The following is a 27,999-nucleotide window of genomic DNA, read 5'->3' as shown; positions in this document are numbered from 1 at the left end:
TTAATATGAAATGAGTCAGTATGTTTCAGCCATTCTCTACTTATACTATGCTGCTATCTGGTTTGAAACATGCACAGCTGAAATAGCAAATGCATGTCCACAGCTATAAATCAGTGCATATAAAATGAACCATTTCTGAATTATAAATTACTTTAAACAACAATATATCATAGCTGCTAATTAATAATAACGGCATAGTGTTTAAAAGTTAAACTCCAAACCATTTGGTGATTACTTCTTTATGTCTGCACTTCTGAACCCTCATATACCATCTAGAATGCTAAGTAGTACACTAGAGGTAGTAGTATTCCATCTAAAAACTTCAGTACAAAAATATAGACTATGACAGTATTGAAGGAACATGTATTCCCACCTAGTCTGCCCATCTCCTTTCCTATTGGATAATCCTATTTAAGTGACAGTTTATTTCTTCATTCCCACCCCTCATAAGTATCATCTTAAGCCTGTCACATGCATGACACAATTCATTAATTATTTGTGATTGTACTACCTCTTTTAGGAATTTTGTTACAGTCATCTATCATCAGTTTTGGTAACTACGGTTTCTTTCAAGAAAGAAACTCTTTCAGTATTAGAAAAACTTTCCATTCTCTTGCATACCCTTACTTATGGTCTACAGTTGCCTACCAATTTTCCTGTTCATTATGTCTATTTTTTTGTCCACTGTATTATTAGCATGGTCTTTTTGGAGCAGCTTAAGGTAGTCTTGAAATGTCCTTAAAACTGCCTTTTATCCTTTTCAATAAATGATACTTCATTTCCTAAAATGGGCTATCTTGGTAAATGTTAGAATATTAAGCGAATGGGAACAAACTGTTGAATATGACCACCAAAGAATGCCAGAACCACCACGGAAGCTGATACAAAATCCTTTAATCACAAGATAAAATGCTTTCTTCCCCAAAATACCAAGACTTCATCACATAAACAATTAAAATAACCCTTCTAAAATCACAAGATATAAAAGTCCTCCTTCTTAATCTAAATTTAAAGAGACAAAACCAATAGACAGACTGTTACTGTTTTGATAATGAAATAAGTTTGAAATCATTCATAAAATCATACAAATTAATTAAAATACCATTCCCCAAGTGGCTGAAACATAATTATTTGTAAAATTTGACATTCTTTTTTTTACCTAGACGATGCTTTTAGTTTCAAAATATATATTATCTATATATTATAGTCTATAGAAAGAGTACTAGTTTAAAGAACAATTAAAAAAAAAAAGAAAAATCAACAATAAACATATGCAGGGTTATCCTGGGCATGAATTTAAGTTTGTAATTTTGGAAAAGGTGGTTTGCAACATTAGAAGAGGACCCTGGCATTTACTGTTTGAGAAACACTATGCTCCAGACCAGAAGTGTATCCCTCACTGGTAAGATCAGACCATAAACTAATCTCACTGGATATTCACATCCCGACCCCACCCCCCTGCCCAGAAAACCACAGCGAAAAACTTTTCTAAAGCAAATTTCACATGCCTCAAAACTGAGGCGAAATCCTTCAAAGCCCCCGGGCCTGTGGAAAATACGGCCCAGACCGCAGAATCCTTTCTAAACGCATTCTATGAACACCTTCAGGAATGCATGGATCATGCAATCCCAAATAAAACCAAGACCCAATACTCCAAAGGCAGACGTCCTGTCTGGTGGACCCCAGCCATAAACAAACTATACAATAGAAGGAGGAAGCTACTACATGATAGAGCAAAATCCCAAAAAGGGAAGGCATCTCTGATCAGTATTAGCAAAAAACTACGGGCACTCATAAAATCGTCTAAGGCCAGCTTCGAGAGAAAAATTGCACAGGACACTAAGGATAATCACAAGGCTTTCTTTAGTTATGTTAGGAACCTGGGTGGGAATTCCCAGGTATGCTCAGAATTAGTCCAAAATGACAAAAAATACACCGAGCCCACAGACATTGCCAACATCCTAGCTGACAGGTTCAGTGCAAACTTTTCCTCCCTCTCCCCACCAAAAGGGCAAATATCTATCCCAACAGAGTGCTGCCCGCCTGACATCTCAGATGCTCAGGTAAGAGCCGCCCTCTCCAAAGCAAAAAACACAGCATCAATGGGACCAGATGGTGTCCCGGGCTGCGTCCTACATGAACTCCAAGAAGAGCTAAACCCAAATATAAAACTACCGTTCAATCTTAGCCTTACTACAGGATATGTACCCAAAGAGTGGCGTACAGCAACAGCGGCCCCTCTCCAGAAAGGTGGTGCCTCAATGGATCCTGGAAACTGTTGCCCCATAAGCCTGACTAGCTTGGTCTGCAAAGCTATGGAAAGGATCATCATGGACCTCATAAATAAAGATATTGGGGACCTACAGACACTGGATCCTACCCAGTTCAGCTTTGTTAAGGGCAGATCCTGGTCGATTTCTTTGAAACAGTCACCAAGGCCATTGACGAGGGGAAGGTGGTCCACACAGTCTACCTGGACCTCGCAAAAGCCTTCGATACAATACCCCACTCGGGCATTATAGATAAGCTCACCAGCTTAAATATAAACCCCTATGTCACTAGATGGGTTGCAAACTGGCTCAAGGACAGAACCCACATGGTTAGAATTGCTGGAGCCATGTCAGACTCCAAACCAGTTACAAGTGGCATCCCACAAGGCTCAGTCCTGGGACCTCTCTTGTTCGGTATATATTTCTCGGCGGTACAGGCCAACACGGAAGGACTGTGGCTGACCAAGTTCGCAGATGACTGCAAACTGGGCGCCATAATCAACTCTCCAGCCGACACAAGCATCCTCCAAAAGGGCCTCATAGAAACAGACAACTGGTGCCAGAGCCATGGCCTCAAGCTAAACGCCAAAAAGTGTATCGTCATCCCTTTTGGCAAAAACAAAGTGCCCACAAATTACCACATAGGTGGTAATCCATTAAGTACAGAAGAAGTCATTAGGGACCTGGGGACCCAAGTTGATAGCAATCTCTCATTTGACAACCACATGGCCAAAGTGGTTAGAAAAACATTTTATATAGCCCACCTAATCATGAAGGGATTCACATCTAGATCAGGGGCGGTCATCGTACCTCTTTACTCATCCCTCATCAGGCCCATAATTGAGTACAATGCCCCTTTTGGGATGTACCTTACCAGACACCTGTAGCAACTGGAAAGACCCCAAAAGTACCTCACCAAGAGGATCAAAGGGCTCAAACAGATGCCATATGCTGCCCGGTTAAAGAAACTACAGCTCTACTCAGTGGCATACCGCCTGCTCAGAGGCGATCTGTGCCTGACGTATAAAGCCATGTCCAACCCGGAATTAATGGACACACTGCACCTCAGAAAATCCAAATCCTATCGAGCTACGCGCTCGAGAGACTTGAACCTCAGCACTGAAATAAATAGGACATGCTGGAGGGACAGATTCATAACCCAGAGGCTCCCTTCACTCTGGAATAAAATCCAAGTCCAAGTTAGGCAGAGTCCCACATTGACTCTCTTCAAGAGGAATCTTGATGAGTGGATGGGAGATCGTAGGTTTACCCCGGCTATCACTTCTGTGTCACTGTTAGACAGAAGCACAGTATACTAACCTCAAAAAAAGGCATAGCAAAATTAATTTAAAATGGGTGGCGAAAGCCAAATACACTCTGGCTAGGCTTATAAATGCCCTAGGGCAGATAGCCTAGTATGAACCTATGAACCTATGAAAAGGGAATTCTTTTGGCAACTATATTTAAATGAAAACAGTTGGCTGGGTTTAAATGAACGCACCTCTATAGCCTGCTTTTTGAAACGAAAAGCGCTATCTAGATTAAAAAACTAAAAGCACGATCTTTACCATTAAATTTAGTAATGTTTTACAAAACTTTAAACCAAATGATTAGAATGTCAAATTTTATTTCAGCATCTTGAGAAATGGTATTTTAATTAATTTGCATGTTTTAAGCTGGAAGAAAGTTTGTCTTTTCCAGTATAAACATAACATTCCAAGGATAGTTAATGAACATTTACTTATTAAGACTTGCATCTGGATTACATTCTACTTTGTAAAATGATTACAAAATAATCTTGTTGCCTTTCAATTCATCTGCATTTTTAAGACTTGCCGTACTGGAAAATTCTGAGGCAGAAGCAAAAGCAATGTTGCATTCCCTGGTCAGAGTTAACATACCATCTGTGAAATTATTTTGGTCTAAAATGTCAAATCATCTGTGCCTGCTCTGGTGGCACAGAGGGGGTAAGCCCAGTTAACAAGTTCAATTTGCAGCTTGGGCCCTTGATGGCACAGGCAGGGAAGAAAGGTTTGCCCATCCTGGGTGGGGGCTGGGGATGTGGCATGCTGCATAGACATCCTTAATGAACCTTAGTGGGGACTGGAGCTCAAGTGAGAGTGAGACTGATCACAAAGGTGGGAATGTGGGAGAGTTAGGAAGTGGGTTGCTCTATGACACTGAGGCAGATATATTCTGAAGACATCCCTTATTACCTGTTCAGCAGAACAGCAGCAGTATAAGTAAAATCTCCCTGTGCCATGTCTCGTGTATCCTCATATGATCTCTCACTCCCTAGGCTTTACAGACATACACCAAAAGGTCAACTTATCCAGGCGTCAAGGGCCCACTCAGTACTAGGGTAACATATGAGGAAAAATGTGTCAGGAGTAATTGGGGGACCTGGAGGCACTACAGACAGGATAACTGGGAGAACAGCTAAAGGGATAAATGAGGCCAGGGGACAGTAAGGAAAAAAAGAAAGTGCTTTCATATGTGGAAGAAAACACTATGGGAAAGAGACTTAAGAAATGGTACACTAAGGACCTGATAAATGACATTTCTAATGTAAAAAAAATACTTGTTTGACTTCTGCTTGGAAATAAATACAAAATCTGCAGTAGAAATAGGAAACTGTCTTCCTATGCAATAAGGCCCCCCATGAGAAGGCAGCTTTGCTCCCTCCCCCACCTTTACTTATTATTAAAGCCTGATGTTACCACAATTCAATGAAAAGGAAATTTACCCGGCATTAATCTTCCCTGAGAAAAGTACATTTTCATGCACTACTCTGCTTGAAAAACTGTCCATCTCAAAAATGGACTCCTTCCAGTAAACATCTTATACTGCAGCAACTCTGCAGGTAAGATTTGTAAGGGGGGGGTACTATCATTTATGTTATTCAAGGCAGTAAGATTCCCAGGATCTTGATTTTTCTGACAGATTTTGAAAAACTTGTGTCTTATCTATAGTTTGCACAGATAAAGTTCTTGAAAGTAAATTATTTCAAATTTGTATTGCTTAACAAACAAAGATAATATATATATTTGCAAATATAGAAAGTCCACTTGTGCTCCTAGAAGAGAAAACTGAATTCTTCTTCTTAAAACATCAGTTAGTTTAAAATAGATAATCTCCTAAAGTCCTAAAACTACTGAATGATTAATGGGGAAATAAATATAGAGCAATACTCTTATGGGTCTCTCTAATCTATGAAATTGTTGAACAGGATATTTGATACTGACTAAAATGCATGAGATGGCTTCGAGTGAGAGGATACTTCTATCTTTGACCCCAATCCCTGGTAAATTCAGTGGTTAGCACTTGGTTCATAAGTTTTATAAGTTTGATTACAGTGTTCAGATCAATGACCATCTAGGAACACTGATTCCCTAATTTCAAGATCATATGCCAAAGTCCTTACCCAATCATCTAGATTATTTTTGAATATACTTAAGAACTTAGATTACCTAATTTATAGTGGGAGTGTATTCCATTATTCAGGTAATCTTAATGTAATATATAATTGTCTTAGTCCTAATGTTTTGCATCCAGTTACTTGTTTCATATGGCACAACTTGTCTGATAAGGTTTAATATTAAATCTTGTTTGTATGGACTTGTCATAAAATGCTTTATATACCAATATAAATTTTCTTTTTATATAATACCACCTTAAGTGTATAAATTTAATTATGTAGAGTGTTCCTTACAAAACATGCCATTTTGTTATAATATTTTTTGTGAACCACCTCTGTATAGATTCTAGCAATTGTATAATATTGTAAATACATAAGTTATTGTTATATTCTAATATGGGTCATATGTATGTTTTGAATAACATTATCAGATTCCTAACAATCCTTGTAGTTAGATTTTATTTAACATAAATTTAATAATTTCATGGATTGGCTTCACAAGGTGTCAAGATGTCTACTAAAGGAGAAATTGGCAGATACTATGATGCAGTGATCCTTTAAAAATCTTTATCTAAAGTTGTTGATGAAAACAAAATATGATCCCTGATTAAAGGATTACCAAAATACATAGCACAGCATTTATCTATAGTGAACTTTTAACAATTTGTCTTTGCCCATTTACTTATTTCTTTCTAATAGTTATTAGTTGAAATGTCACTCTTACTTGACGAAAAAAGTATTTTCCAGTCATCAGTATGTTTAGACAGCTGAAAGTTTTTATTTCATCGGATTGATGCAAACACAATATTAAATAATGTGGAGCCCCAAACTATCTTTTTTTAGACAGTTCCACTATTCAACACCAAGAGTCAGAGTGTAATCTAAAGCTAGATATACTTGATCTTAAATTTCTATTAGGTTGGTTATTGTGAATCTGCCTTTTATGAAACCATGTACATGTATACATAACAGATCCGAGTTTTGCATTTGGCCAGAAGAAATGTTAAACCTATGGATTTATAATTACTAATTTCACCTTGGATACCTTTTTTATATATAGGTATCACATAAGATCATTTTAGAGCTCAGGAACTAAAAATCATGTAAAAGCCTGTTGAAAATTTATCTAAGAAGATGTTCGACTGACTGCTTTATATTATAAAGTAAAATGGCCGGGAAGTTATCTGCACCCATGGATGTCAATATTTTGACTTTATCTGGAGCTTTAACCATTGAGCCTAATGTGATGAAGGGGCAAGGGAAACCATATGAAATGGTACACTCTAAGCATGTTATTTGTAACTCTCTCAAACACTTTATCTGAGAAATATTGGTTAATTTCCTTGGCTATCATTAAGGCATCATATATGTAATTGTAATTAACCTTCAATACACTGATAAAAAGAGTACTGCTTAGTATTTCTATTTTATTATAATTAGAAGAATTTTTAAAATAAATTCTGAAAAAAGTCTTTTTTCATCTTTACAAAGTTTAATTCTGAGTTTCACATAAATGAGATCTTAGATATAATTTAAAATGAGATCTTAGATATAATTTAAAATGAGATCTTAGATATAATTTAAAATGAGATCTTAGATATAATTTTTGCTGCTGTTTTTTATTGTACAGCACATGTAACATTTCAGAATATTTTCAAATCTAGAATAACCAAAATATGTTTAATGCCAACTCAGCATACCAATCTGTATAATTTTATATATTATATTATAATTAATTTTATAATCAAAAATGCTGAGAATTGGATTTTGAAACTAAGCATTTCAGTATTTCTAATTTATGAGATTTATAATCCACGTTTCCCTGGATGAGTTACTGTGGCATTATGAATAATATTCTTTGTGGTGTCTACAATAATATAGGAAAAGTATTAGCTCCCATACCAGTAAATACATGTTGATGCAAACCACGATAAGGTATAATGCTAGTGCATTCTTTAGTGAATGATCAGTTTGCTGTTAAATCAGTTAGGTTTACATCAGGATAGTTGAAGTTATCCATTAACAGTATGTTATCATTACTGAAAATATTATCTAGTTTAGTCAGATAATTCCAATGTGAAGTAGCATCCAGACTTGGACTAATGTTACAAAGTATCAACCTCAGTGATATACATGAGATATTAAACAAACCAGCCATAACACACAAGTGTTTCATCTATTTTAACCAGACAGTATTTGATGCTTTCATGTATTAATAATAATGTATCACCCCCTGTAGTTCCTTTTCTCAAACAATTTTACATAACCAGCAGAGCAAACATTTAGATAATTCCAAGGTTGCATTACTGCAATTAGCTTACTGTCATTCAGTGTATTGAGACTCTCTAGTTTGTGATGCTTATTACTCATATATTACTATTATATCCTTTACAAGTGAAATATTATTTTTTTTTTATTTATTTCTAAAAAAGGCTTGACTGTTTAAGAAACCAGCCACAAGGACTCAAGAGCTTTAAAAGGAAATAAGTTACTGTAGGTGTCTAGCTACATTTCCCTCTTAGCCTGCTACTGTAAAAAAATACCTGGTCTAAAGCGGAAATATCTGGCTCTACCCACGGCTAGGGACAACAGCTGCTCCCCACCCCCATCAGCTGTAAATACATTCCCCAGTTAAACTTTTTCTTTTTAGTTATCAGTAAACAAAGATAAAGCTGTAGGCGCAAAAAAGGTAACCCAGTAGATACATTGGAATTGCCCACTTGTAAAACAGAGGCAAAAAGGTACTTAAAACTGCCACTTTTTGTCTGCTTCAAACTAGGTATCTACCCAGAAAGGACACAGCTGAAATCAGGTCTATAGATTGTGTTTTCCTACTAGATTCTAATAACTCCTAACAATTTGGCTATTTAGACAGTTACCCTGCAATCTTTAGCCTGGGGGGGGGGGGTTTCTAGCCCGCTTCGTTCACTACGCTCACTTCGCTTTCTTCTCTGCCCCCTATTCCCACCTGCCCTTAGTACCTCTACATTTATTCTTAGCCTTAACCCCACCCCTAATTACCACCAATTAGGTTACACCTCTAGTCACCCCCTCCCCCTACATCCAATTTAATCTCCACGGGTTCACTCAACTCATCCAATCCCCTACCCGAATCAACAAAAACCCTAACAATCATACCTTACTTGACTGGTTCCTAGTCAACAAAGCCCCTTCACTCTTACCTAGCAGGCTGCTTAGGTAGTAACCTAATATAATAACAATCCTAACCTGCATAGTTCTAGCTCACATTGCATCCTACCAAGGCTCCACAGTCACATGCTCCAACAACTTCCATTGTACTCTCTCAACACCCTCCCTCAAGCATTTACACGATAGCTACACAACCCATGCCACCAAAAACATCCTCCCAATACACACACTCCATTACAAAACACCTAACACACTCAAAAATAAAATATCCCTATGATACCATAAGCAATTTACTATGTATATAAAACATATCCTAAACAGCCTCTATAAACTAGCCCTCGCTGGAGACATCCATCCAAACCCTAGTCTTCCCAAATCCAAAACCACCACAAACCCTAGCCCAAGCAAGCCCCCCCCCCCACAACTCAACTCCTAGCTAACACAAAAAAACAGACCTACTTATAATGTCCCTAAACATCAGAAGCATATGCAATAAAATCCAAGAACTACATGCCAGCATAAGCATATATTCCCCAGATATTCTCCTCCTAACTGAAACCTGGCTCAAACCTCACATCAAAAGTGAGGAAATACTTCCACCTGAATACAACATCCTTCGCATAGACAGATTGTCCAAAAAAGGGGGTGGTGTAGCATTGATATTTAACCACCACCTCAATATTCAACTTCTGAACACATCTGCCCCTCACCACAACAATGAAGATATCCTTTATGCCAATCTCAAACTAAACCCAAACAAAACAATCAATATCATAGGATGCTATTTCCCATCAGGGCAAAATATTACACCCTAGAAAATCTCTTGAGCTGGGCTACTCTATCTCTACCCCAGGAAACCATCATTCTCGGCGACTTTAACATCAACTGGCTATCCTGTAATAACAATCTCCCAACCATTCACCTTAATCTCCACGGGTTCACTCAACTCATCCAATCCCCTACCCGAATCAACAAAAACCCTAACAATCATACCTTACTTGACTGGATCCTAGTCAACAAAGCCCCTTCACTCTTACCTAGCAGGCTGCTTACCTGACAGTCTTAGTGACCACTCCCCCACTTTCCTAATTCGGCACCACACAAACAGTCTCAAGCCCATTATCCACAGACAAATACGGAACAAGTCCAACTTCAACCCCAACTCCATCTCCTCCCTGCAAAAAATTAACTGGTCACCACTAAAATATCTCAACCTAGATGAGGCAGTCCACTTCTTCAACAGTACCTTCCTCTCCATCCTAAACACCCACGCTCCTGTAAGAAATGTCAAAGTCAGATCCAGGCCTGCCCCATGGTTACAAAAGACCACCAGAACCCATCCAGACATAAGGCCTGGGAGCACTGACGACTAACAAAAAATAACTCAGATAGGCAATCATTCCTTGAACTGCGCAATAAAGCCAAAAAGCAAATACAATTAGACAAATCCCTCTACTATAAATCCACCCTAAACTCTATCAACTACAACTCTGGTCCACTATTAACATTATCCTCCACCCAAGGAAGGTTGATACCCCTCAGCTGTCCATTCCCCCCTTCTCTCCAGCAGTATTGCTGAATCCTTCAACAAACACTTCACTGAAACTATAACATCTCTAAACAAACAACACTTCCCTACAACAGCCTCCCCAACTCCTAACCCCCACACCCCTCTTCTTCTTCACCTCAGTACCTACCTCCAGCATAAAAAGAATATTGTCAAAACTTAAACCCACCAAATTCACAGCTGACAACCTCCCCTCTGAATACTTGAAAATTGCAGCTGATACACTAGCCTACCCAATTTCAATTCTAATCAACCATTCCATCACAGAAGGCTATGTTCCCTTGATATGGAAAATATCCCACATCATTCCCCTCCACAAAGGCATCCGCTCCTCTGACCACCCCATTCCTATCCTCCCCCCTCTCTCAAAGATACTTGAAAAATGTATCAACACCCAGGTCTCCATCTACCTCCTAACTAATAATCTCCTCTCCAAAATCCAACATGGTTTCAGGCCATATCACAGCACTACCTCCGCTCTGCTCTCCTTCACCAACACTACTTCATCACAAAAACAATGACCTCTTCTCTACTGCTGTATTTCTAGATCTCTCAAAGGCCTTTGGCATGGTATCTCATGAGCTACTACTCTCTACTCTCCCCCTCACAATCAGCCTGCAACTGGTTCCACAGCTATCTACACGGACACCAGCAATCAGTAATCTGGGACGATAACCTATCACCTCACCTCCCAGTTACTCTCCAAGTAACCCAAGGGTCTATCCTTGGCCCTCTGCTATTCTCACTTTTCACTAACAACCTAAATACTGCCACCACACAAGCATCTCTTATACAGTACGCAGATGACTCTGCTCTCATCTGCTCTGCCCCCACTCTACCAGAACTACAACAAATCACACTGGAATCATTCTCTTCTGTAGAAAGCTGGCTATCCAATGCTCAGCTCCTACTCAACCCAAGTAAGACAAAACTTCTCCTGTTCCAACCTTCCGAAGCCACCCAAAACACCCCCCACTTCAACATTCTCGCCAAAGACAATACCATCATGTCTCCATCAGAACACACAGAATTACTCAGTGTGGAAATAAACTTAGATTTGACACCCACATATCTCTTACAATAAAAAAAGTTCACAGGAAACTTGGTGCATTATATCGAAGCCGCCAATTCTTAACCTAGGCGGCTAGAATCACCATAGCCAATTCCCAGTGAATCTCCACCCTACTCTATGCATCCCCCATACTTAACCTTAGACAGACAGACCTAAACAGGCTGGATGCTTGTTACAATAAAATTGCAAAATTTACCACTGGAACCTCCTACTGCAGCCATCATTGTATGTCCCTTAATGAACTAAACTGGCTAGAACTCCCGCAACTACTTCACTTTAATTCACTCACCCTCGCTCAAAAACTTATTAACCACCCCCATAACATCCCTTCCCTTCAAACCCTTCTCCAACCCTATCATTCCACTAGGCCTCTAAGATCAAGCAACAAAAATCAACTCACTGTTATCAAACCCAAAAACTCAGCAGGAGAAGCCATATTCTCATGTACCATATCTAAACTTTGAAACAATCTTCCACCCTATATAACTACTCTACATTCCAGCAGCCTTTTCAAGACTGTGCTCAAATTCAACTTAAATTTGCACTGGCTTTGTCCTTGTTCTAATCCAGACCAACACCCCCACCCTTACCCCCCTCACCTAGACTCTTAACCCAATTATATCACCACCACTACTAACCACAGTTAGAATTAGCTAGTTGTCTTTACATACTTTAAAATCTTGTCTGACAACTTTATTACTAATATTATAAACAGCAAGAAACTATCTTAACTTGCAACATTTACTGCATATACTGTTGATAATCAATATCTTGTCGTATTACAGCCAACAACCTGTATTATTGTTTACTATTGTTGCAACTTTGCATCTCTATTTATCATGTACATGATGTGGAGCTTTTCTCCCTGGACATCCACTGAAAAAGGACCTGTGTCCAGTTGGAATTTCCCTGTAAATAAATAAATAAATAAATAATAAACAAGCTACCTGAGGGGGTAAAATGCTTAGCGCAAAACCCAATTAGTGACTAGTATGAAATGACTTAATAGGCACCGTTGTTATTCAGTCGTGGAAGAAATTCAACATAATGACTGCTTTTAAGCAGAAACATCAGGCAGCTGTCTATAAGTTTTGTTATTTAGATAAATAAAACATTTAATATATAGAATGATTCTGAAAAACAATCAATTTACTCTGTCATGTTTTGCTCTGCAGCCAGTTTTCTTTTTCCTTTTCTTTTATCGGATGTTACATTTGGTAAAACATAAATCACTTTACAGCTCAGATCATGAGAAACACAGGTTCTAATTAGCAGGATTCCATACTGTGGAATATACAAGTTACTTAGTCTTTGTGTATGAGGCACGTCAAACCTGGTGGAAGGAAATTTGTTACAAAAGCAAGAAAATATCAGGAAAATGATAGAATGAGATTGATATAACCACAACTGTCATTATCTTGCTTCCTTATACAGAAAATGAAGACAATGTACAATGTACTGAAGGAAAGAATAGCATTTGTATTTAACATTTCCGGGGAGGTATCAATATATGCTTATTAAAGCAACCTGACATACACGGAGTTCCCTAACCCTATAACATGAGTTATTTTATCTATCATGTAAATCAGATCTACTTGTATTGGTGAAAGAAGCAAGACCAGAGAGTAATCCTTTTACTTTGGGGATTATTATTTAGTCTAGAACAAAAATGTATGTAAAGATAAAAATATTACCAAAGACACATTCAAATATATGAGATGCTGACCAAGTGCAGAAAGGACTGTGAAGTAGAATATGCACCTTATACAGGGAAGCCATTTAGAAAAGCAATGGACTTGAAGAAAGAGACAATTACTTACAGGCTGTTTTGACCAGGAATGTTATAAAACGAAAAACACTTAAAGAAAAAAAAGCTGGACTACAGGAAAACCATACACTGATAAACTTCACAAGGGACATTATAGACACATAACTAGAAGATAAACAAATACATCCACAGAGAAAAATAATATGGACATAATAGCACACTATTAGTAAAGCATTTTGGAGACAAATAAGTTAAGAAGGTACATTTCTGCGGTAATGTAAAGGGTAGAACTAAGAAATGGAAAAGATATTCATCACCAAAAGGTAAAATAATGTATAAGGAGTTTAAAGAAAGGGAAAGCAGCATCACCAGATGGGATTAGAAAATATTTTTACAGCATCAAGAAAAAGAGCCTTATTGTTTATTGAATTATTTAAAATATATTTAAGTAAATTATCCTTTCCGAAATCCTGTGAAGCGGATTTCATAGTTCAAAGATTTTTTTTCTTTAAAAAAAAAAAAAAAAGGTTATAAAGTTACTATTAACCAAACAAATCAGGTCTCAAGTGTTATCTAGAACATTACGCATTTGGTTGGCTTTTATAAAGTCCTCATAATGCCTCCATATAGTAATTCTAAAATGCACAATTGAGGGACCCAGAATTGCAAAAACAAAACAGGAAAACTAAACAGCAGCAAATGTTGACAATCACTGTTTTCTTGGAAGAGAGTTGCTCTCTGCAGGAGACGAGCCTCCCTCTACACACCCCTGGATATCTCTGACAAGAAAGCATAGTCTAAAACACAGTGATCTCAGAGTTAGTATACATATAATTTACAGATTTTTTTTTTACATGGATTACTTATTACTTAAAGTCAAATTACAGAGAAAATTTCATGTCTAAGTAGTTTACACATATTTACAATTGCACAAGTGATGCATGTGTATTGTACTAACTTATAACAGATACAATTTTTTCTCAAATTTCAAAAACTTTGTAATCTCAGTCGGCCTTAATGCCACATTTCATAATATGAACAGAAATTGTACAAGATAATGAAAGAAATGGACTTTTGCTTCACCTTGTCAGTATAATATTAACTTTAAGAAGTTTGACTTGGGTGATGAGTCTGACAGCAAAATTTAAGCCAAATAAAGAGATAGGGTAAAATTATATACGTAGCCCTTATTTTTTTTTCACTTTATATAGCCAACATTTTCAAAGCATTAGAAGTCCTATTCATGTGGCTACACATCCAACATATGATCTGTTAATCTTAAAAACTTGCTCTAGAATGCTTAAGAAGCAAGTTAAATGCTTAAGGAAGCTTATAAAAGATCTTATTTCCTACGTATATAGCATAAATCAAAGAAATAATGAGTAGTAATAATAAGATACAGGGAACATTTTGGATGAGTAAATAATTTCACCTTTTAAGAATGTTTTCTTCCAGCAATAGCTTGTGGATAAGGCACAGCGAGTACTACAAATTGAAAACAAAATCTGTAAAACACTAAACAGAATGGATAACACTTTAGGGAGAAGAATATCCATTGTAATGTTTTAGTGTTACAAAAGTAAAAATGTTTTCCAATAGCATTGTATGGGGTAGAAGTGTGGTATGAAGGGAATTCCTGGGACTCCTTAAACCCATGAAGGTATAGGGCAATTAGGAAACTAATAGGGCTTGCCACCTCATTTTCCTCATTTACGTGTTAGGAGTGAGTCTGAGATTGCATGCACTATTAGATGATTAGGACTAGCAAAATGGATAAAGCTGACTAGGTCATAAAAAGTTTCAATACTTTCAATAGTTTGAAAAAATGCATTAGGGCAAAATGCTATTCAAAATGTAGACTCCAATATAAATGTATACACCTTAGTATCAACCCAGTTTTCAAGATTTTTTAAATAGATATGTTTCAGACTCTGAAATTAATAGATGGATTTTATTCCATATACATAACATAGAATGTGATAGAAACTTTGCTCTAGCAACAGTTCTACATTTTCCCTAGAGCAGAAACTAGAATTTATGTTTGGAAGAAAAATTTGTGTGTCAAGGTATTAAAAACAAATAATTTGGTAAAAAGAATTCTCAAAGATTTTGGATTAAAGTACTTGGAAATATATTTGTGAGTATATAAGAATAAGTAAGAAGTGCATTCCTCATTTAAGAAAGTTAATAAAAGTATGGTGCGAAAGGAAAATACAAGAAAAACAGAAAAAAGACATCTCCAGGCTTTATGTATAAAATGTGTCAATGTACTAATAAAAAAGCTGTTTCATTTAAACAACAGAGATTTAAAAGCAGTATATAGCAGATGTAAGTTTCAAGTATGCAAGAAAAATCATTGGAATGATAAACATGTGGAGGTAGTGTAGGGAAACGGTGTCCACGTGATCAGATGAAGACAATGACATAGCACAGATTCTAGAAAAAGTTGTACTTATTACAGAAAAATAATGAAATCTATGATTTCAAGTAATTTAGTCCATGCGATGGGTCAATGATTCCTCCAGACTCAAAGGAGTTACTCATTTGTTCACTACCATGGATGATATCACTACTAAGAGCTTGACAAACACATTTTTTACAATGCAAAACCATCGATGTAAATTAAAAACAATTGCCAGTGCTGAGTAATTTGGTGACAAGAATTGCTACATTGTCTTGAGTGTGATATTTCAGATTTGTGAGTGAATGAATATAAATGATAACTCAAATGTTGACACAAAAACAAATCTGCATCTAAATCTGTGTCACAATCAGGATCCATGTCTTAAGCACCAGGCCAGTCATTTTCCAGTATTTTAAGCACAAAACAATAAAAGAAACAAACTGCAGACCAGAAATCTTCAATGATGTAACAGAAAGACAAGTAAACCAAAGCAAGACTTCAAATTCCAGTGAATTAAAAGATGGTTCGGGTTACAGTCTAACCAAATATGTGAAGTGAAGTCCAACTTTAGTTTTCAACTGGGATGGGACTAATCTGAAGCCCCTTGAATGTAGCAGTTTAGCTTAGTGCATTTAATTAAGGTTCCTTACTTTTGTGAGGTTCGCTTGAGGCGTTCTCTGTCACTGTCCCTCTTCAGTCTGTCACGCTGTACAAGGTAGTTCTCCTTCTGCACTGCTTCCCATGTCATAAGCTGACTATCTTGTTGCTCTGTCAACTCTAACACTAAAATAAATAAATAAATAAATAAAATTCTTCTTTTTGCCGACTTACATCAGTAATATGTATTTAGTTTGATGAGTGCAGTAACATTTTTGAATATAGAAGTTAAAAACAGAAACAAATGTACATTGTAATAAAAGCTTTAATTACAGGCACTTCAAGCATGCTGTTTTAGCAAACACCTAACTTTTCCCCATGTCATTGCCATCCCACCCTGGTTTCGCAAGACTACTGAATGCATCAACTGTATTGGCATCCATGTTGAGTGTCTGATTGCATGCATGCCACATATATTATCAAATACTGCATTAGGAAGCCATTACCATAGCCAAAATGATAGCTAGCGCTGTAACACAACATGGCTGACTCAGTTACTGAGAGGAACAGATTGTAGCAAATGAATCCAACTGCATATGTATCACAATGGGAGTATTTTCTTCTGCTGAAATGCAAGTGCTCAAATCAAACAAATGTGTACACTGTTTTTGAAAATGTGCTTTTCTTAGAATTCAGTGAAGAAAGGACAAATACTTGCTTTATTATGCAAAATGTAAGGATATGCCTTTTTACCTAGTAATGATGACCTAAGAGATAATTATATTAAGTAACAAGAAGTTTGGGAGATCCAGCCCTCCTCTGGTATAAGGTAGGTGCTGGGGATTTGCACTATTAACCACCCATTGATTTTGGACAAATGTTCATGTGGAATATTCTGCTCACATTTTTCCCCATTCAGGGCAGAATACACACTGTTTTTGAAATATTTCAACAGAATGAACACACACATGCACGTCATGCCTTTCAACCATATTTCTCAACTGTCCAAATCTTCACCTCATAATTTTGATCTGTTCCTCATAAAATGTATGTTTTTCTGGCAAAGCACAGAGGATTGAAGTCACTAAATAATGACACACATTTGAGTTTTGGACTTTATTTCCTTCAGAAAATGCATGCCAACACAAATCTTGTTAATTTCTAAGTTTATAAGACCAGTATTTACAATTTGTCCATATTTTTGGGCCTTTGTCTCCCCCATTATTTTGTGGTCCAGATTTCTTGCACTAAGAGGTTAAGACGTATGCTCTCAACCTCTTAGCCCAGGAAATCCAGACAAAGCTTTTTATATATTGCTCTTATAAACTAAGAAAGCTGCTAGAATAATAGGGTATGCATTAAAATGCATTTTCTAAAGGATATGAAGTCTGAAACTCAAATGTATGACATTATTTACTAATTTCTTACCTCAGATCATTCAATAATTTGTCAGAAAACTAAACATTTTTTGAGGAACAGACTGAAATTATAAGGCAAAAATCTGGACATTCTGTGAGTATCTGGAGAGTTGAGAGGTATGATGCACATACACACTTTTTATAACAAACCATAGGTCCCCTTTTTACCAGGCTTGTTAAAGATGAAGTGAAGCATGATTTCATAGACATACTGACATAAATGCATTAAAACAAATACACTGCTGAGAAACGCAGGCGAAATTTTGATTTTTTATAGACTAATAAAAGGGAAGGGAAAAAGCAGACTTTAAACTTAAATACAACTCTTTACCTCACTAAACTTTAGTGACACCTCTGGGTGTTTAGATTTATTCTAGAGATGTTTAGAGGCATTTGGTATTGCCTATTCATATTTACATGAATGATTCCATATCTATGCTACATATAATAGACTGAAACATTTCATCTTAAAGCGTACATGATGGGCATCACTGCTATACTGATTTACCTCTTGTCTGTCTGTTACTGCTAAAGAAATATTAAATGATGTTTATATATATTTTTTTATACTACAATGTTAATATTTCTCTAAATATCTCAACAACCAGGTAACAGACAGATCTGCTTAGACTCGCATGAGAGATCACTGCCATATAAATAAAATGCTTCTGACAATATATGACAACCTTGAGGTTACTTTGATATTGGTAAGTTGTTTATAAAACCTTACACATAATAAATTAAGTAAATATTTGACTTTTATGACTTATAGAACTGGTTTAAATCCAAGACTCTAATGAACATGACCAGTGGTGGATTAGAACAAAGGTGATTCTAGTACCCCCTGTACAGGGAGGCCATGGCCAGCAGAGGATAGAAGCTATAGCTGCTTTGAATAGGGCACCAAAAGCTTTTTTCCTACTTTATTATTTTTTCATTAAAGAAATACTACATTTCTTTACTCAAAATGAATAAATACAATAAATAGATGGCCCACTGCTGAAATTAGACAGAGCTGTGGATGGTGCCCTATGAGGAGGGCATTGCGCTTATCAATTTACAAGCTTGGTAAAGCAGAAAGACTTTGTGAATGCAAAGCAACAAAGAGACTGTTTTGGCATTCAGAAGAAATGTAGCTTTGGCGGTGCAAAGTATTTTTTTTTTAATTCTGGCAGGCAACCACATATTGGCTATGAATAGCTGTGCAGGACAAAAATATTTGGTTGTGGCTGTAGTTCTGACTGGAAAACAGCTGCATATCTGTGGAAGATGAAGATGACATATGTCATGTGGCCAGGTATACTACAGCTCAAACATCAGGTGTTCTTACAATGAACAGTTACTTGTAAAACGTTAATGAATTTCTGTATTTATATATGCAAAATAAAAATGTAACTAGTTTTCTGAATTAGAATACAGATAATTCACAACTGAAATCTTCACCAATGAACATTTTCAGAATCTTTGTATTTTACCAAAAGTGTGCTGATGGCAAGCGACAATTTCACAATTAGATGTCATGGTACTGTGCTTTTTTATTTCAGAGATACAGGCTGGTACCGAGACAGCTTTAGACAGACTCTTACTGCCCACTTCAGGTAGGTCATTTAGGCACACCTGAACTTTGGTATTGCATGTATGAAGTACATCTTTAAAACTTACATCAGTGAGACACTAACAGGCAAGTGCATTTGAAGGCTTTTCAGACAACCCTGCTGCCAAGCAAAAATAAATGGCCATGAGACTATTACCTTGCCAGTCAAATGCAGCATGAACAGCAGTTTGAATTGTTATCCAGAATGTATGGTAATGGAGTATTTTGACTGTGGGCTTTCTAAGTGCCACTAGGGTGGTGTGTGTGTGAATGCCCCAGATAAATATACCTGGCAGCTAGAGAGACTCAGGCAACAGTAGTGGTTACAGAATAACTCAGACTCAAACCCTGTACCTTGGGTGTAGGTAGCAAGAACCTGAATTCTCTACACACCATCACTTGTGAAAACTGCTCACATTTTTGCCTATTTCTGTTCCGTTCCTCATAAAATCTGTGGTTTTCTGGATTTAATTCACTAAATAATGACAGGCATTTGAATTTCAGACTTCATATTCTTCAGAAAGTACATAGCAACACAAAACCTTTTATTCTAGCAATTTTCTAAGTTTATAAGATCAGTATTTGGAATGTGTCCCTATTTTTTGGGGCTTTGTCCAGGTGTTCTGTGCTAAGAGGTTGAGAGCTATGGTGAGAACTAAATTCACTGAATATGTTTGGGGGTGTATTCCCTCATTATTAGCTTTGTCAAGCTGTTTTGTGCTAAGAGGTTGAGAGCTATGGTGAGAACTGAATTCACTAAATGATAGCCATTTAAGTTTCAGTCTTCCCATGTTTCAAGAAAGAGTTGATTTGGCATAGTGATATGTTGCTCTGACTGTCGTGCACAGAGTCCTGGGTCCAAAACTTGCCAGTGAAATGCAAGTACACAGTATTTTATTCTAGCAACTTTCCAAGATTACACAAGGAAAGTTTAAAATGTGTCCCTTGCTTTTGGGCTTTGACTTTTTCCAGATTTCTTGTGCTGCAAAGTTGAAAGATACAGTTGAGTGTTAAGTGGATTTTACAAGGAGCCAAGAGCTTCAGGGGAAGATAAGTTTAGTGCTGCTTATGCTGAGTCTGCTTGCATTGTTAATAGCACAACAGGTAGTGTACTTGATTTTTGATGCAGAAGGCTGTGGGTTCTACTCCCAGAGTATGTAGATACATTGCTGATACTGTACTGTGTTGTACTTTTAAAGGGGGTAGATGCTGCAGTCCTGAGAATGTCCTCTTTGGTGGAGATACCTAATAACTATGGACCTGTTATCAGTTTGCCATCCATTCCCTATTGCAATATTACCAGTTTATCATTTTTTTATGTAAAATAGGTAATTTATTCCTCAAGGGCAAAACACACCTTATTTGTAGATGAAACAGTGCAATATAAAATTGTTTGCTAGTAGCAACCTCTTCATTAGTTACTTAGCTCTTTAATGTGGAATTGTTTAGATGACTTACTTCTGCAGAGATTGTGCATATTTACTGATACTGGTGGATTGTAGAAGTTTGAGTAGACATTTATGATGGCAATGTTCTGAATTGGGCAGTTTTGTCATTATTGGTGCATGCATTTTGTTTCATTGCTTACCAGAAAAATATTCAAAACAATAAATTTAAAACACCCTCTAACAACTGTACTTTATTATACAAGGAATATAATTTAATACAATCAGGAAGATGCATCAAAGAACACATGTATGTTTCCTGTGCAAGGGGCCTATGATTTGAAAACAACCCAAAGTTAATGTTTATCTTCCACTGGCCAGATGCTTTTTCTTTGAATGTGGGTTTCAATGCTGTTTCAATGAATGTGAGTTTCAAGGGCAGAGAAGTTTTAATGCTAAGTCTGTTTTCATTGTGAGACTGCATTGCTTTATTTAGCAGATGTCTATTAGTGTTTGTGCTGTAAAATGCAAAATAAAACTTTTAAATGAAATCCAAATCATCATAGAAGTAAAGCAGTATGCACATTATAGTGTTTATGGCAAATGGGGTGAAATAGCCAAATAATGGGACATTGAAATGGCTACAGGGGTGGCCTCATTCAACCAAACTCAAAGACAGCCCCAGCTGAACTATAACTCTCAACTATCCAGATTTTTGCAGAATGAATAGATTTTTCTTATTATTTTTGGTTTGTTCCTCATAAAATGTGTGGTTTTCTGGCAAATCATTTAGGAATGAAGTCACTAAATAATGACAGCCATTGAGTTTCAGACTTCATACCCTTCAGAAAAATGCATGCTAAAGCAAGATCTGTTATTCTGTCAACTAAGTGTATACAAGAGCAATTTTTAGTACTGTTTGTATGTTCCCCAATATATTTGGCCTTGTCCAGATTTCCTGCATTAAGAGGTTGAGAACTACATGCAAATAAATTGCTTTATAGAATTAGTTATATCCAAATCTCTCAACTGTCCCTGATTTTGTCTCAAAGTGTTGATCCCCCCCCCTAATAATCCCTCTGCAAAATGGCAAATTTGGAAGAAATCATGGAGGGCTTACAATTAATAAGCAAATGTAATGATCGGCTAAAGTGGTGCATCAGTTAGTGTTGCCACCTCAGAGCAAGAGGTTCTCCAGTTTAATTCTCGGCTGGGGTGCCTTCTTTGTGGAGTCTACATGTCCTCCCTGTGGTTGCATGGGTTTCCTTCGGGTGCTTCGCTTTCCTCCCACACCCCAAAGACATGCTGTAGGTGGATTGGACACTTTAAATTGGCCCTAGGTGTGAGTGCGTGCATGTGTGTGCCTTCTGTGGAAGGTTGGGCACCGGGCTGGCAACTCAACACAGTAAAACTCCACTGCCAGTCATGAGCGGATAGGTGATCCACTGTGGCAACTGCTAACTGGAAAAAGCCAGAAGAGGAGGAGTTATAGATTACTTTTAATTTCAGAAATGCACATAGAGTCTTTTATTTTGTCACCTGCTCAAGGTAACAGTACTAATATTAAAATTGTGTCCCTTCGTTGACAGGTTCCCAGCTGCATTGTGTGGCTATTTTATATTTTTGCATCACATTTTTGGTCTGTTTTTCATAAAATTGTGTTTTTCTGGCAAGTTAGTGGAAAATCATTAAAGATTGAAGTTAGAGAATAATGACAGACATTTGAGTTTCAGATTTCATACCCTTCAGAAAATTCATACTAATGCAAGACCTAGTATTCTATTATCTTTCTAAGTTTATAAGAACAATATTTAAAATTGTCCTTATTTTTGAGCCTTTGTCCCACTTCCATTTATGGTTTTGCCCAGATTTCTTGCTCTGAGGTTGAGAGGTATGACAAATGTGCCAGGCCCATCACAGTCAGTCAGAGACATTTCAAATTGTGACATACTTGTACTACACTCCCCATGTAGTGACTCTGGATGTGTCCAAGCAAGGCAAGGAGCAGTTATGCAGTGTAAGTACGCAGAGTATCCACCCATCCAAGCTAGGCACAAGCACTACAGTGGCTTTTAATCTGTTCTTGATTTTGCAGAATGTTCTGGTTTTCTGTCATATTTTAATACTGTTGATTTATGCTTCTTGTTCAGAAAATGCATGTTGCTGCAGTACCTGTTTGTCTGTGTTTAACTAGCAATGCTTTAATGACCATCAGGTAAGCTTGTCTGAGATTGTAAGATGCAAGTAAGCTTTAATAAGAATACTGTTAAAGAATTACCAACACTGAAAGCCTTTTTGTTGTTGCCATGCAGAGAATATTTACATAACTAGATAGCGTATAAGCCTTGGGTATTGAAATGCATATGATAGTATTTGTAATAAAGGACAGGATTACAGTATTTTCAGAACCTCATTACATTTGTTGGAGACTTGCAGTCATCTTTGCAGGCTTTACACATAAACTAAACAAATGCCAATCTATCATGTGTGGTCCATAACCTGTGCAGTAATCCTTTAAGCAACTTATCTTGAGCTTGTTTCTTGTTTGCTGTTCAGTTTCTTTGATCATGTTTTCCCCATGAAACAAGTAGATAGTTGTTGTTAAGCAGCAGGTGTTTTTTTGGATAAGAAACATTTTTACAAGTGGGGGTATCACAGAGATTACTACTTTCAGCATGTTACTTGGTACTTTTATAAAGCTGGATATAAATTATAATTAGAACTGCAGTGCAAGAAGTGGTTTGAGTTGAGTGCTACTTGTTTTTTTTTATACTTGATTTTGACTAGCATTCCAGTAATGTATTTAAAAAAGTAATTTATTTTTTCATGCCTCACAACCTTTTTGTTTCTGTCGAGATATTATGTACGCTGTCATGTAGCCAATGACTTGAAATATTTTTTTTCATCTACACTTCATTTTGTCTTGATTGGACTCTCAAAATGATAGTTTGGCACCCAGGGCAGTGTATTTAATTGTCCCAGTTTTTTTTTGTTTTTAGCATAGCCCCACCCCTTCTCATTGGCCCCACCCATTCAGCTGTCTTCTGCAGCCCCCCTTTGATTTGAAGTCACAAGCTGCCATAGCAGGAAAAAAGAAATAGCATGCAAGTGTGTGTGTGTGTGTGTGTGTGTGTGTGTGTGTGTGTGTGTGTGTGTGTGTGTGTGCGCGCGCGCATCTATGTGTACAAGTACATTTTTATGAGAGATGTAGGTGAAGCATGAAATAAAAGGAAAGACAACACTAATCAAGCCAAATTCTGAGGGAAACAGTAAGATTAAAACTATTTAAGGAAGCCCAGCTGGCCATAGTCCATTAATTAATCAAGTTTTCAGAAAACTGTCTTTTCTGTTGGAGGTTTTTTTGTATTCAATATAGAGTTGCATGGACCTGTTGTAGGTAATGAGTCAGAAATACAGCTTTTGAAAGAAGGTTTTGAGCGGTATACTCTACATTTCAGCGCTATTATGTATACAAATAGATGCCTAAACAAAGGCTTTGTGATTCAAAAACATCACAGATAGAAACTAGTCATGTGAAATTAACAAGTACAAAATAATGCAGCATAAAAAATGTCAGGAATTGTAGCTGACTAATTCCTTTGGTGCAACTTCTTGTAACTCAGAGAGAAAAACAGACATATGTCACTAGGTGGCACTCCAGTGAAATGTCCACAGTGGCTTGCAGGTGAGCTATATCACCAGGAAATCATTTTAGGACTGCTGAGTATAAATGCAGTTATTGAGGACCACTTGTAACATGCACACATACAGGGCCAGCCTTTGGTCAACTGGTGCACTAGGCAAAAAGGCTCCACAGTACCCCTCACCACCACCCAGTGTCCCTATCCTGGTCTATCTATACCATCCAGATGACTTTTTTCTTCCTTTTTCTCACAGTTTGTCTTAATTTTCAGATTTTTCCTGTATTTATTCACCATATTTTAATGAAAAATATCTTTACTACAAAAAAATAAACAAATAAATACTGGAAAAGCACCCCTGCTACAGCAGTGCCCTATGTGGCTGCCTAGTTGGCCTATGCCTAAGGCCAGCTATGCATACATATACGTCATTAAAGCACATAAGTAGCACAGACTCACAGAATAATTTAAAGCATACTGTATTACAATTACTATGCCTAAGCCAGTGGAGATTAGGTAGTGCAAGAGCTGTTTGCAAATGTTGTATGACAGAATCACAAAGCACCACAAGCAGAAAGGTGGCACATGGGCCAACAATTATTTGCAGTGGTGACAAGAAAACCATCAAACAATGGAAAGGACTAAGCACTGATGAAGGATTCAGGAGACTTACAGGTGGCTATGTAAAGACAACACCTCAATGCAGGCACAATGAGATATCCACAGGGTATTTTATAGTGTTTGCCACAAGGTGTACCATGGGGCATTCTATGTAATTTTCCCTAATGGATTTCACGGGGTGTCCACTTGCATGCTGTAAAGTACGTCTTCTGTGGAGTTCTATATGGTATTCCATGTGGTATTCAGTGAGATAACTCCTAAGATGTTACACAGGTTTTCAAAGTGATGTTCTATGGGAAGACTTCTATGGCATTCTTTGAGATGCTTTACTGTGAAGCATTGCAGTAAAATAACACTTCACTGGCTCTAAATCTTCTAACTCAGAATCTTCCCATTTAATCAGCACAGAATGCAGCATCACACTTTGTAGTATCATGCATTAAGCAGAGGACATGGCAGGGTGTGATGATTTTGATGCAAAACCACAAGGCTATACACATTATAAGCTGAAATAGTTCATGACCCCAGATGCAGCTAGTGTGCCTTGGTTGCCCCCAGCATCTGAAGAAGAATGAACTGCAACTAACCCTGCCAATTCATATGTACCGCTGACATGTGCAGCAGGCCTTGTATTGCTTCACATCATCTAGATAATGAAGCAAATATAGGTTTGCTGGACCACATCAGTCATAATGAAGCAATAAAAACATAACAGAATTGCTTCACACCTTCAAAACATGGTGCACTATATAAAACTTAACTCATGGATGGCATGTGAGCTAGCAGACTTGCCTGAATGACTGTCCATTTTGCAGAATCTGAGGTCATTGCTGGATGGGAAGTATTCTGATAAGTCAATGAGGATAAAAGTCAATCAGTAATGCCAGGCATTTGAGTTTTGTACTTTGTATTGTTTAGGAAATGTTTGTTGATACAAACACATTATTCTATTTAATGTTTTAAGTCAATTAAAGCTATTTTTAATGACTGTTCCTGATTTTGGTCTGGAGTGTCTTCTGTGTAGAGTCTGCATGTCCTCCCTGTGGTCAAGTGGCGATCGAAAGACATGCGTGAATGGGAGTGCCTTCGTTGAAGGTTGTGTGTCGAGCTGGCACCTTGGCACCATAAAAATCTACTGCCAATCATTAGCGGATCGGAGTTCTGCTGTGGCGACCCCTAACCGAGAAAAGCCAAAAGAAGAAGTTGCTCCTGATTTTGGTCATGTGTTCCCCATTATTTTTTTCCCAGGTTTATGCTTTACTGTGGCTACTATTTGCATGAAACAAAGTTGAAATACATTTATTGTTGCCCACATTTTTATTGCAATCAGACATCTGAGTTGTATATTGGGTATAACTGCTTGATGGGGATGAAAGGGCTGCCTGGGGATGGAAGTACTTACTCTCTTGCCATTCACTCAATTGTTTGTAGTCTGGGTTTGCAGGAATAGTGTGCATTTGTATGAAATTAGCTTGAAATACTTCAAAAGCTACACTGGCTATGTGTGTTTATGAAACAAGCTTAAATTATATTATTGTGAGCATTATTTTATCACAATGAGATATAATCCATTAGCAATGCTGGGTGGGTGTGGCAGGCTGTCAATGGATGAAAGCAGCTTACTTTGTCATCCACCCATTTTACACAACTTTTAATCCTGCTTTATAGCACATTTTCTAGTAAACAGGTTGGAAAAGTTACTATTGCTAGTGGGTGTGTCTGTATGAAGCGAACATGAAATACATTACGGTGGCCACTATTTTTTTTTTACCAAAATCAGATATCGGAATGAAGTTTATTTAGATAAAGTTGCTAAAACTGGTGGATGGTAGTTGTGCTGTTATCTGTGGATGCAAATAATGCTTCATGTTGTCATCTGTTCATTATAAACAGTCATTAATCTGGCTTTGCAGGGTTAATGTGCAGTTATGTAAAGTTATGTTACTCTGGTTACTCTGTGCTTGGATGAAACAACCTTAATATACTTTACTTTGGCCATTAGAACTTTTTCCACAACTAAACATGTTAACCCTGCAGCTACAATTGTTGGTTACAGGGGATGTTTTTGGATGAAAATGACTGACTATACTGTCATGATCAAGTTAAATTTAGATCAGAGAATTAAGACTTTGAGCTGTTAATGAGATCTTCATGTAATAAAGTTTTCAGGCTTCGACTCATTTCATCTTTATTTACCTACTGTGCGACTCTGAGCAAGTAATAAAACTAGGCAGTGCTTCAAGTCACCATATATCCAGTGAGCTTACCTGATTCACAGATAGATAAAATAAATATTAAAAAAGGTTTTATTCTGGCTTTGCAAAACTAGTGTGCATTTGTAGTACACCAAAGAGTGGTTTAACATCAATAGCACACTGCACAATCTTGTGAGAACTAAAAACCTGAAAACATGGATTGATGCATTCCAAACATAAAGCACTGTATGTTGTAGCTAGGCTGCACATGCTTGCATGTGCCTTGCAAGATGGCAGAGCATGCCACAAAAACATATACAGCCATAGGTATTGGCAGCTGCAGTATTATGGTGGATACCTGTTAGATGTTGACAAGGAGAGGAAATGCTTCTGTTGGGAAGAAGGTGAAGCTAGTAAGCAGGTGGTCATACTTAAGGACAATAAATAAGAGTAAATGAGATATTTGAAACCAGGGAAACTTTTTGTGAGGATAGGAACCTTCCTTATAGAGAGAGAGAAGGGAAGAGGGGGAAGGTAAAAATCAAAGCAGTGTAAGAAAGTTAGAAGGAGAGTTTGCCTGTCAGACAGAAACACAGAACAGTACAAACAAACTAAGGTTAATGTGCACACAATATAGTGGGGATACATGGGATGGATAGGGACAAACAGAGGATAGACAAAATGTGATGAGGGGGTTGGACAATGCACACATATAACAAGAAGAGGGCACACATGGCTGAGGATATATTTGGATACAAGTAACAGTGTGCCTTCTACCACAGCCCAGAGAGACATTAATGGGATCCATCACCATGTCATTGATTAGGGTGGCCACTATAATAGACCACACCTTCCCTGATGGCTCAGTGGTAGGGTGGAATGGGTGAGTGATCTTCTGT

At 37.3% G+C, this 27,999-nt stretch overlaps 1 protein-coding gene across 3 annotated transcripts in view; it reads right to left on the bottom strand.

The window, feature by feature from the left end:
- Nucleotides 1-27,999, bottom strand: part of LOC122811523 (transient receptor potential cation channel subfamily M member 4-like) — a 1,266,622-nt gene that overhangs the window by 51,880 nt on the left and 1,186,743 nt on the right. For all 3 annotated transcript variants that reach the window (XM_044083407.1, XM_044083409.1, XM_044083408.1), the window contains one exon: nt 16,300-16,432. In XM_044083407.1, coding sequence (XP_043939342.1) covers nt 16,300-16,432 — 133 coding nt within the window. The remainder of the gene's footprint in view (nt 1-16,299; nt 16,433-27,999) is intronic.

Source organism: Protopterus annectens, chromosome 9.part0, assembly GCF_019279795.1.
Source record: "Protopterus annectens isolate FY-2018-M chromosome 9.part0, PAN1.0, whole genome shotgun sequence".
Lineage (NCBI taxonomy): Eukaryota > Metazoa > Chordata > Ceratodontiformes > Protopteridae > Protopterus > Protopterus annectens.
The sequence above is the reverse complement of the archived record's forward strand: the minus strand, read 5'-3'. Positions and strand labels throughout refer to the sequence as shown.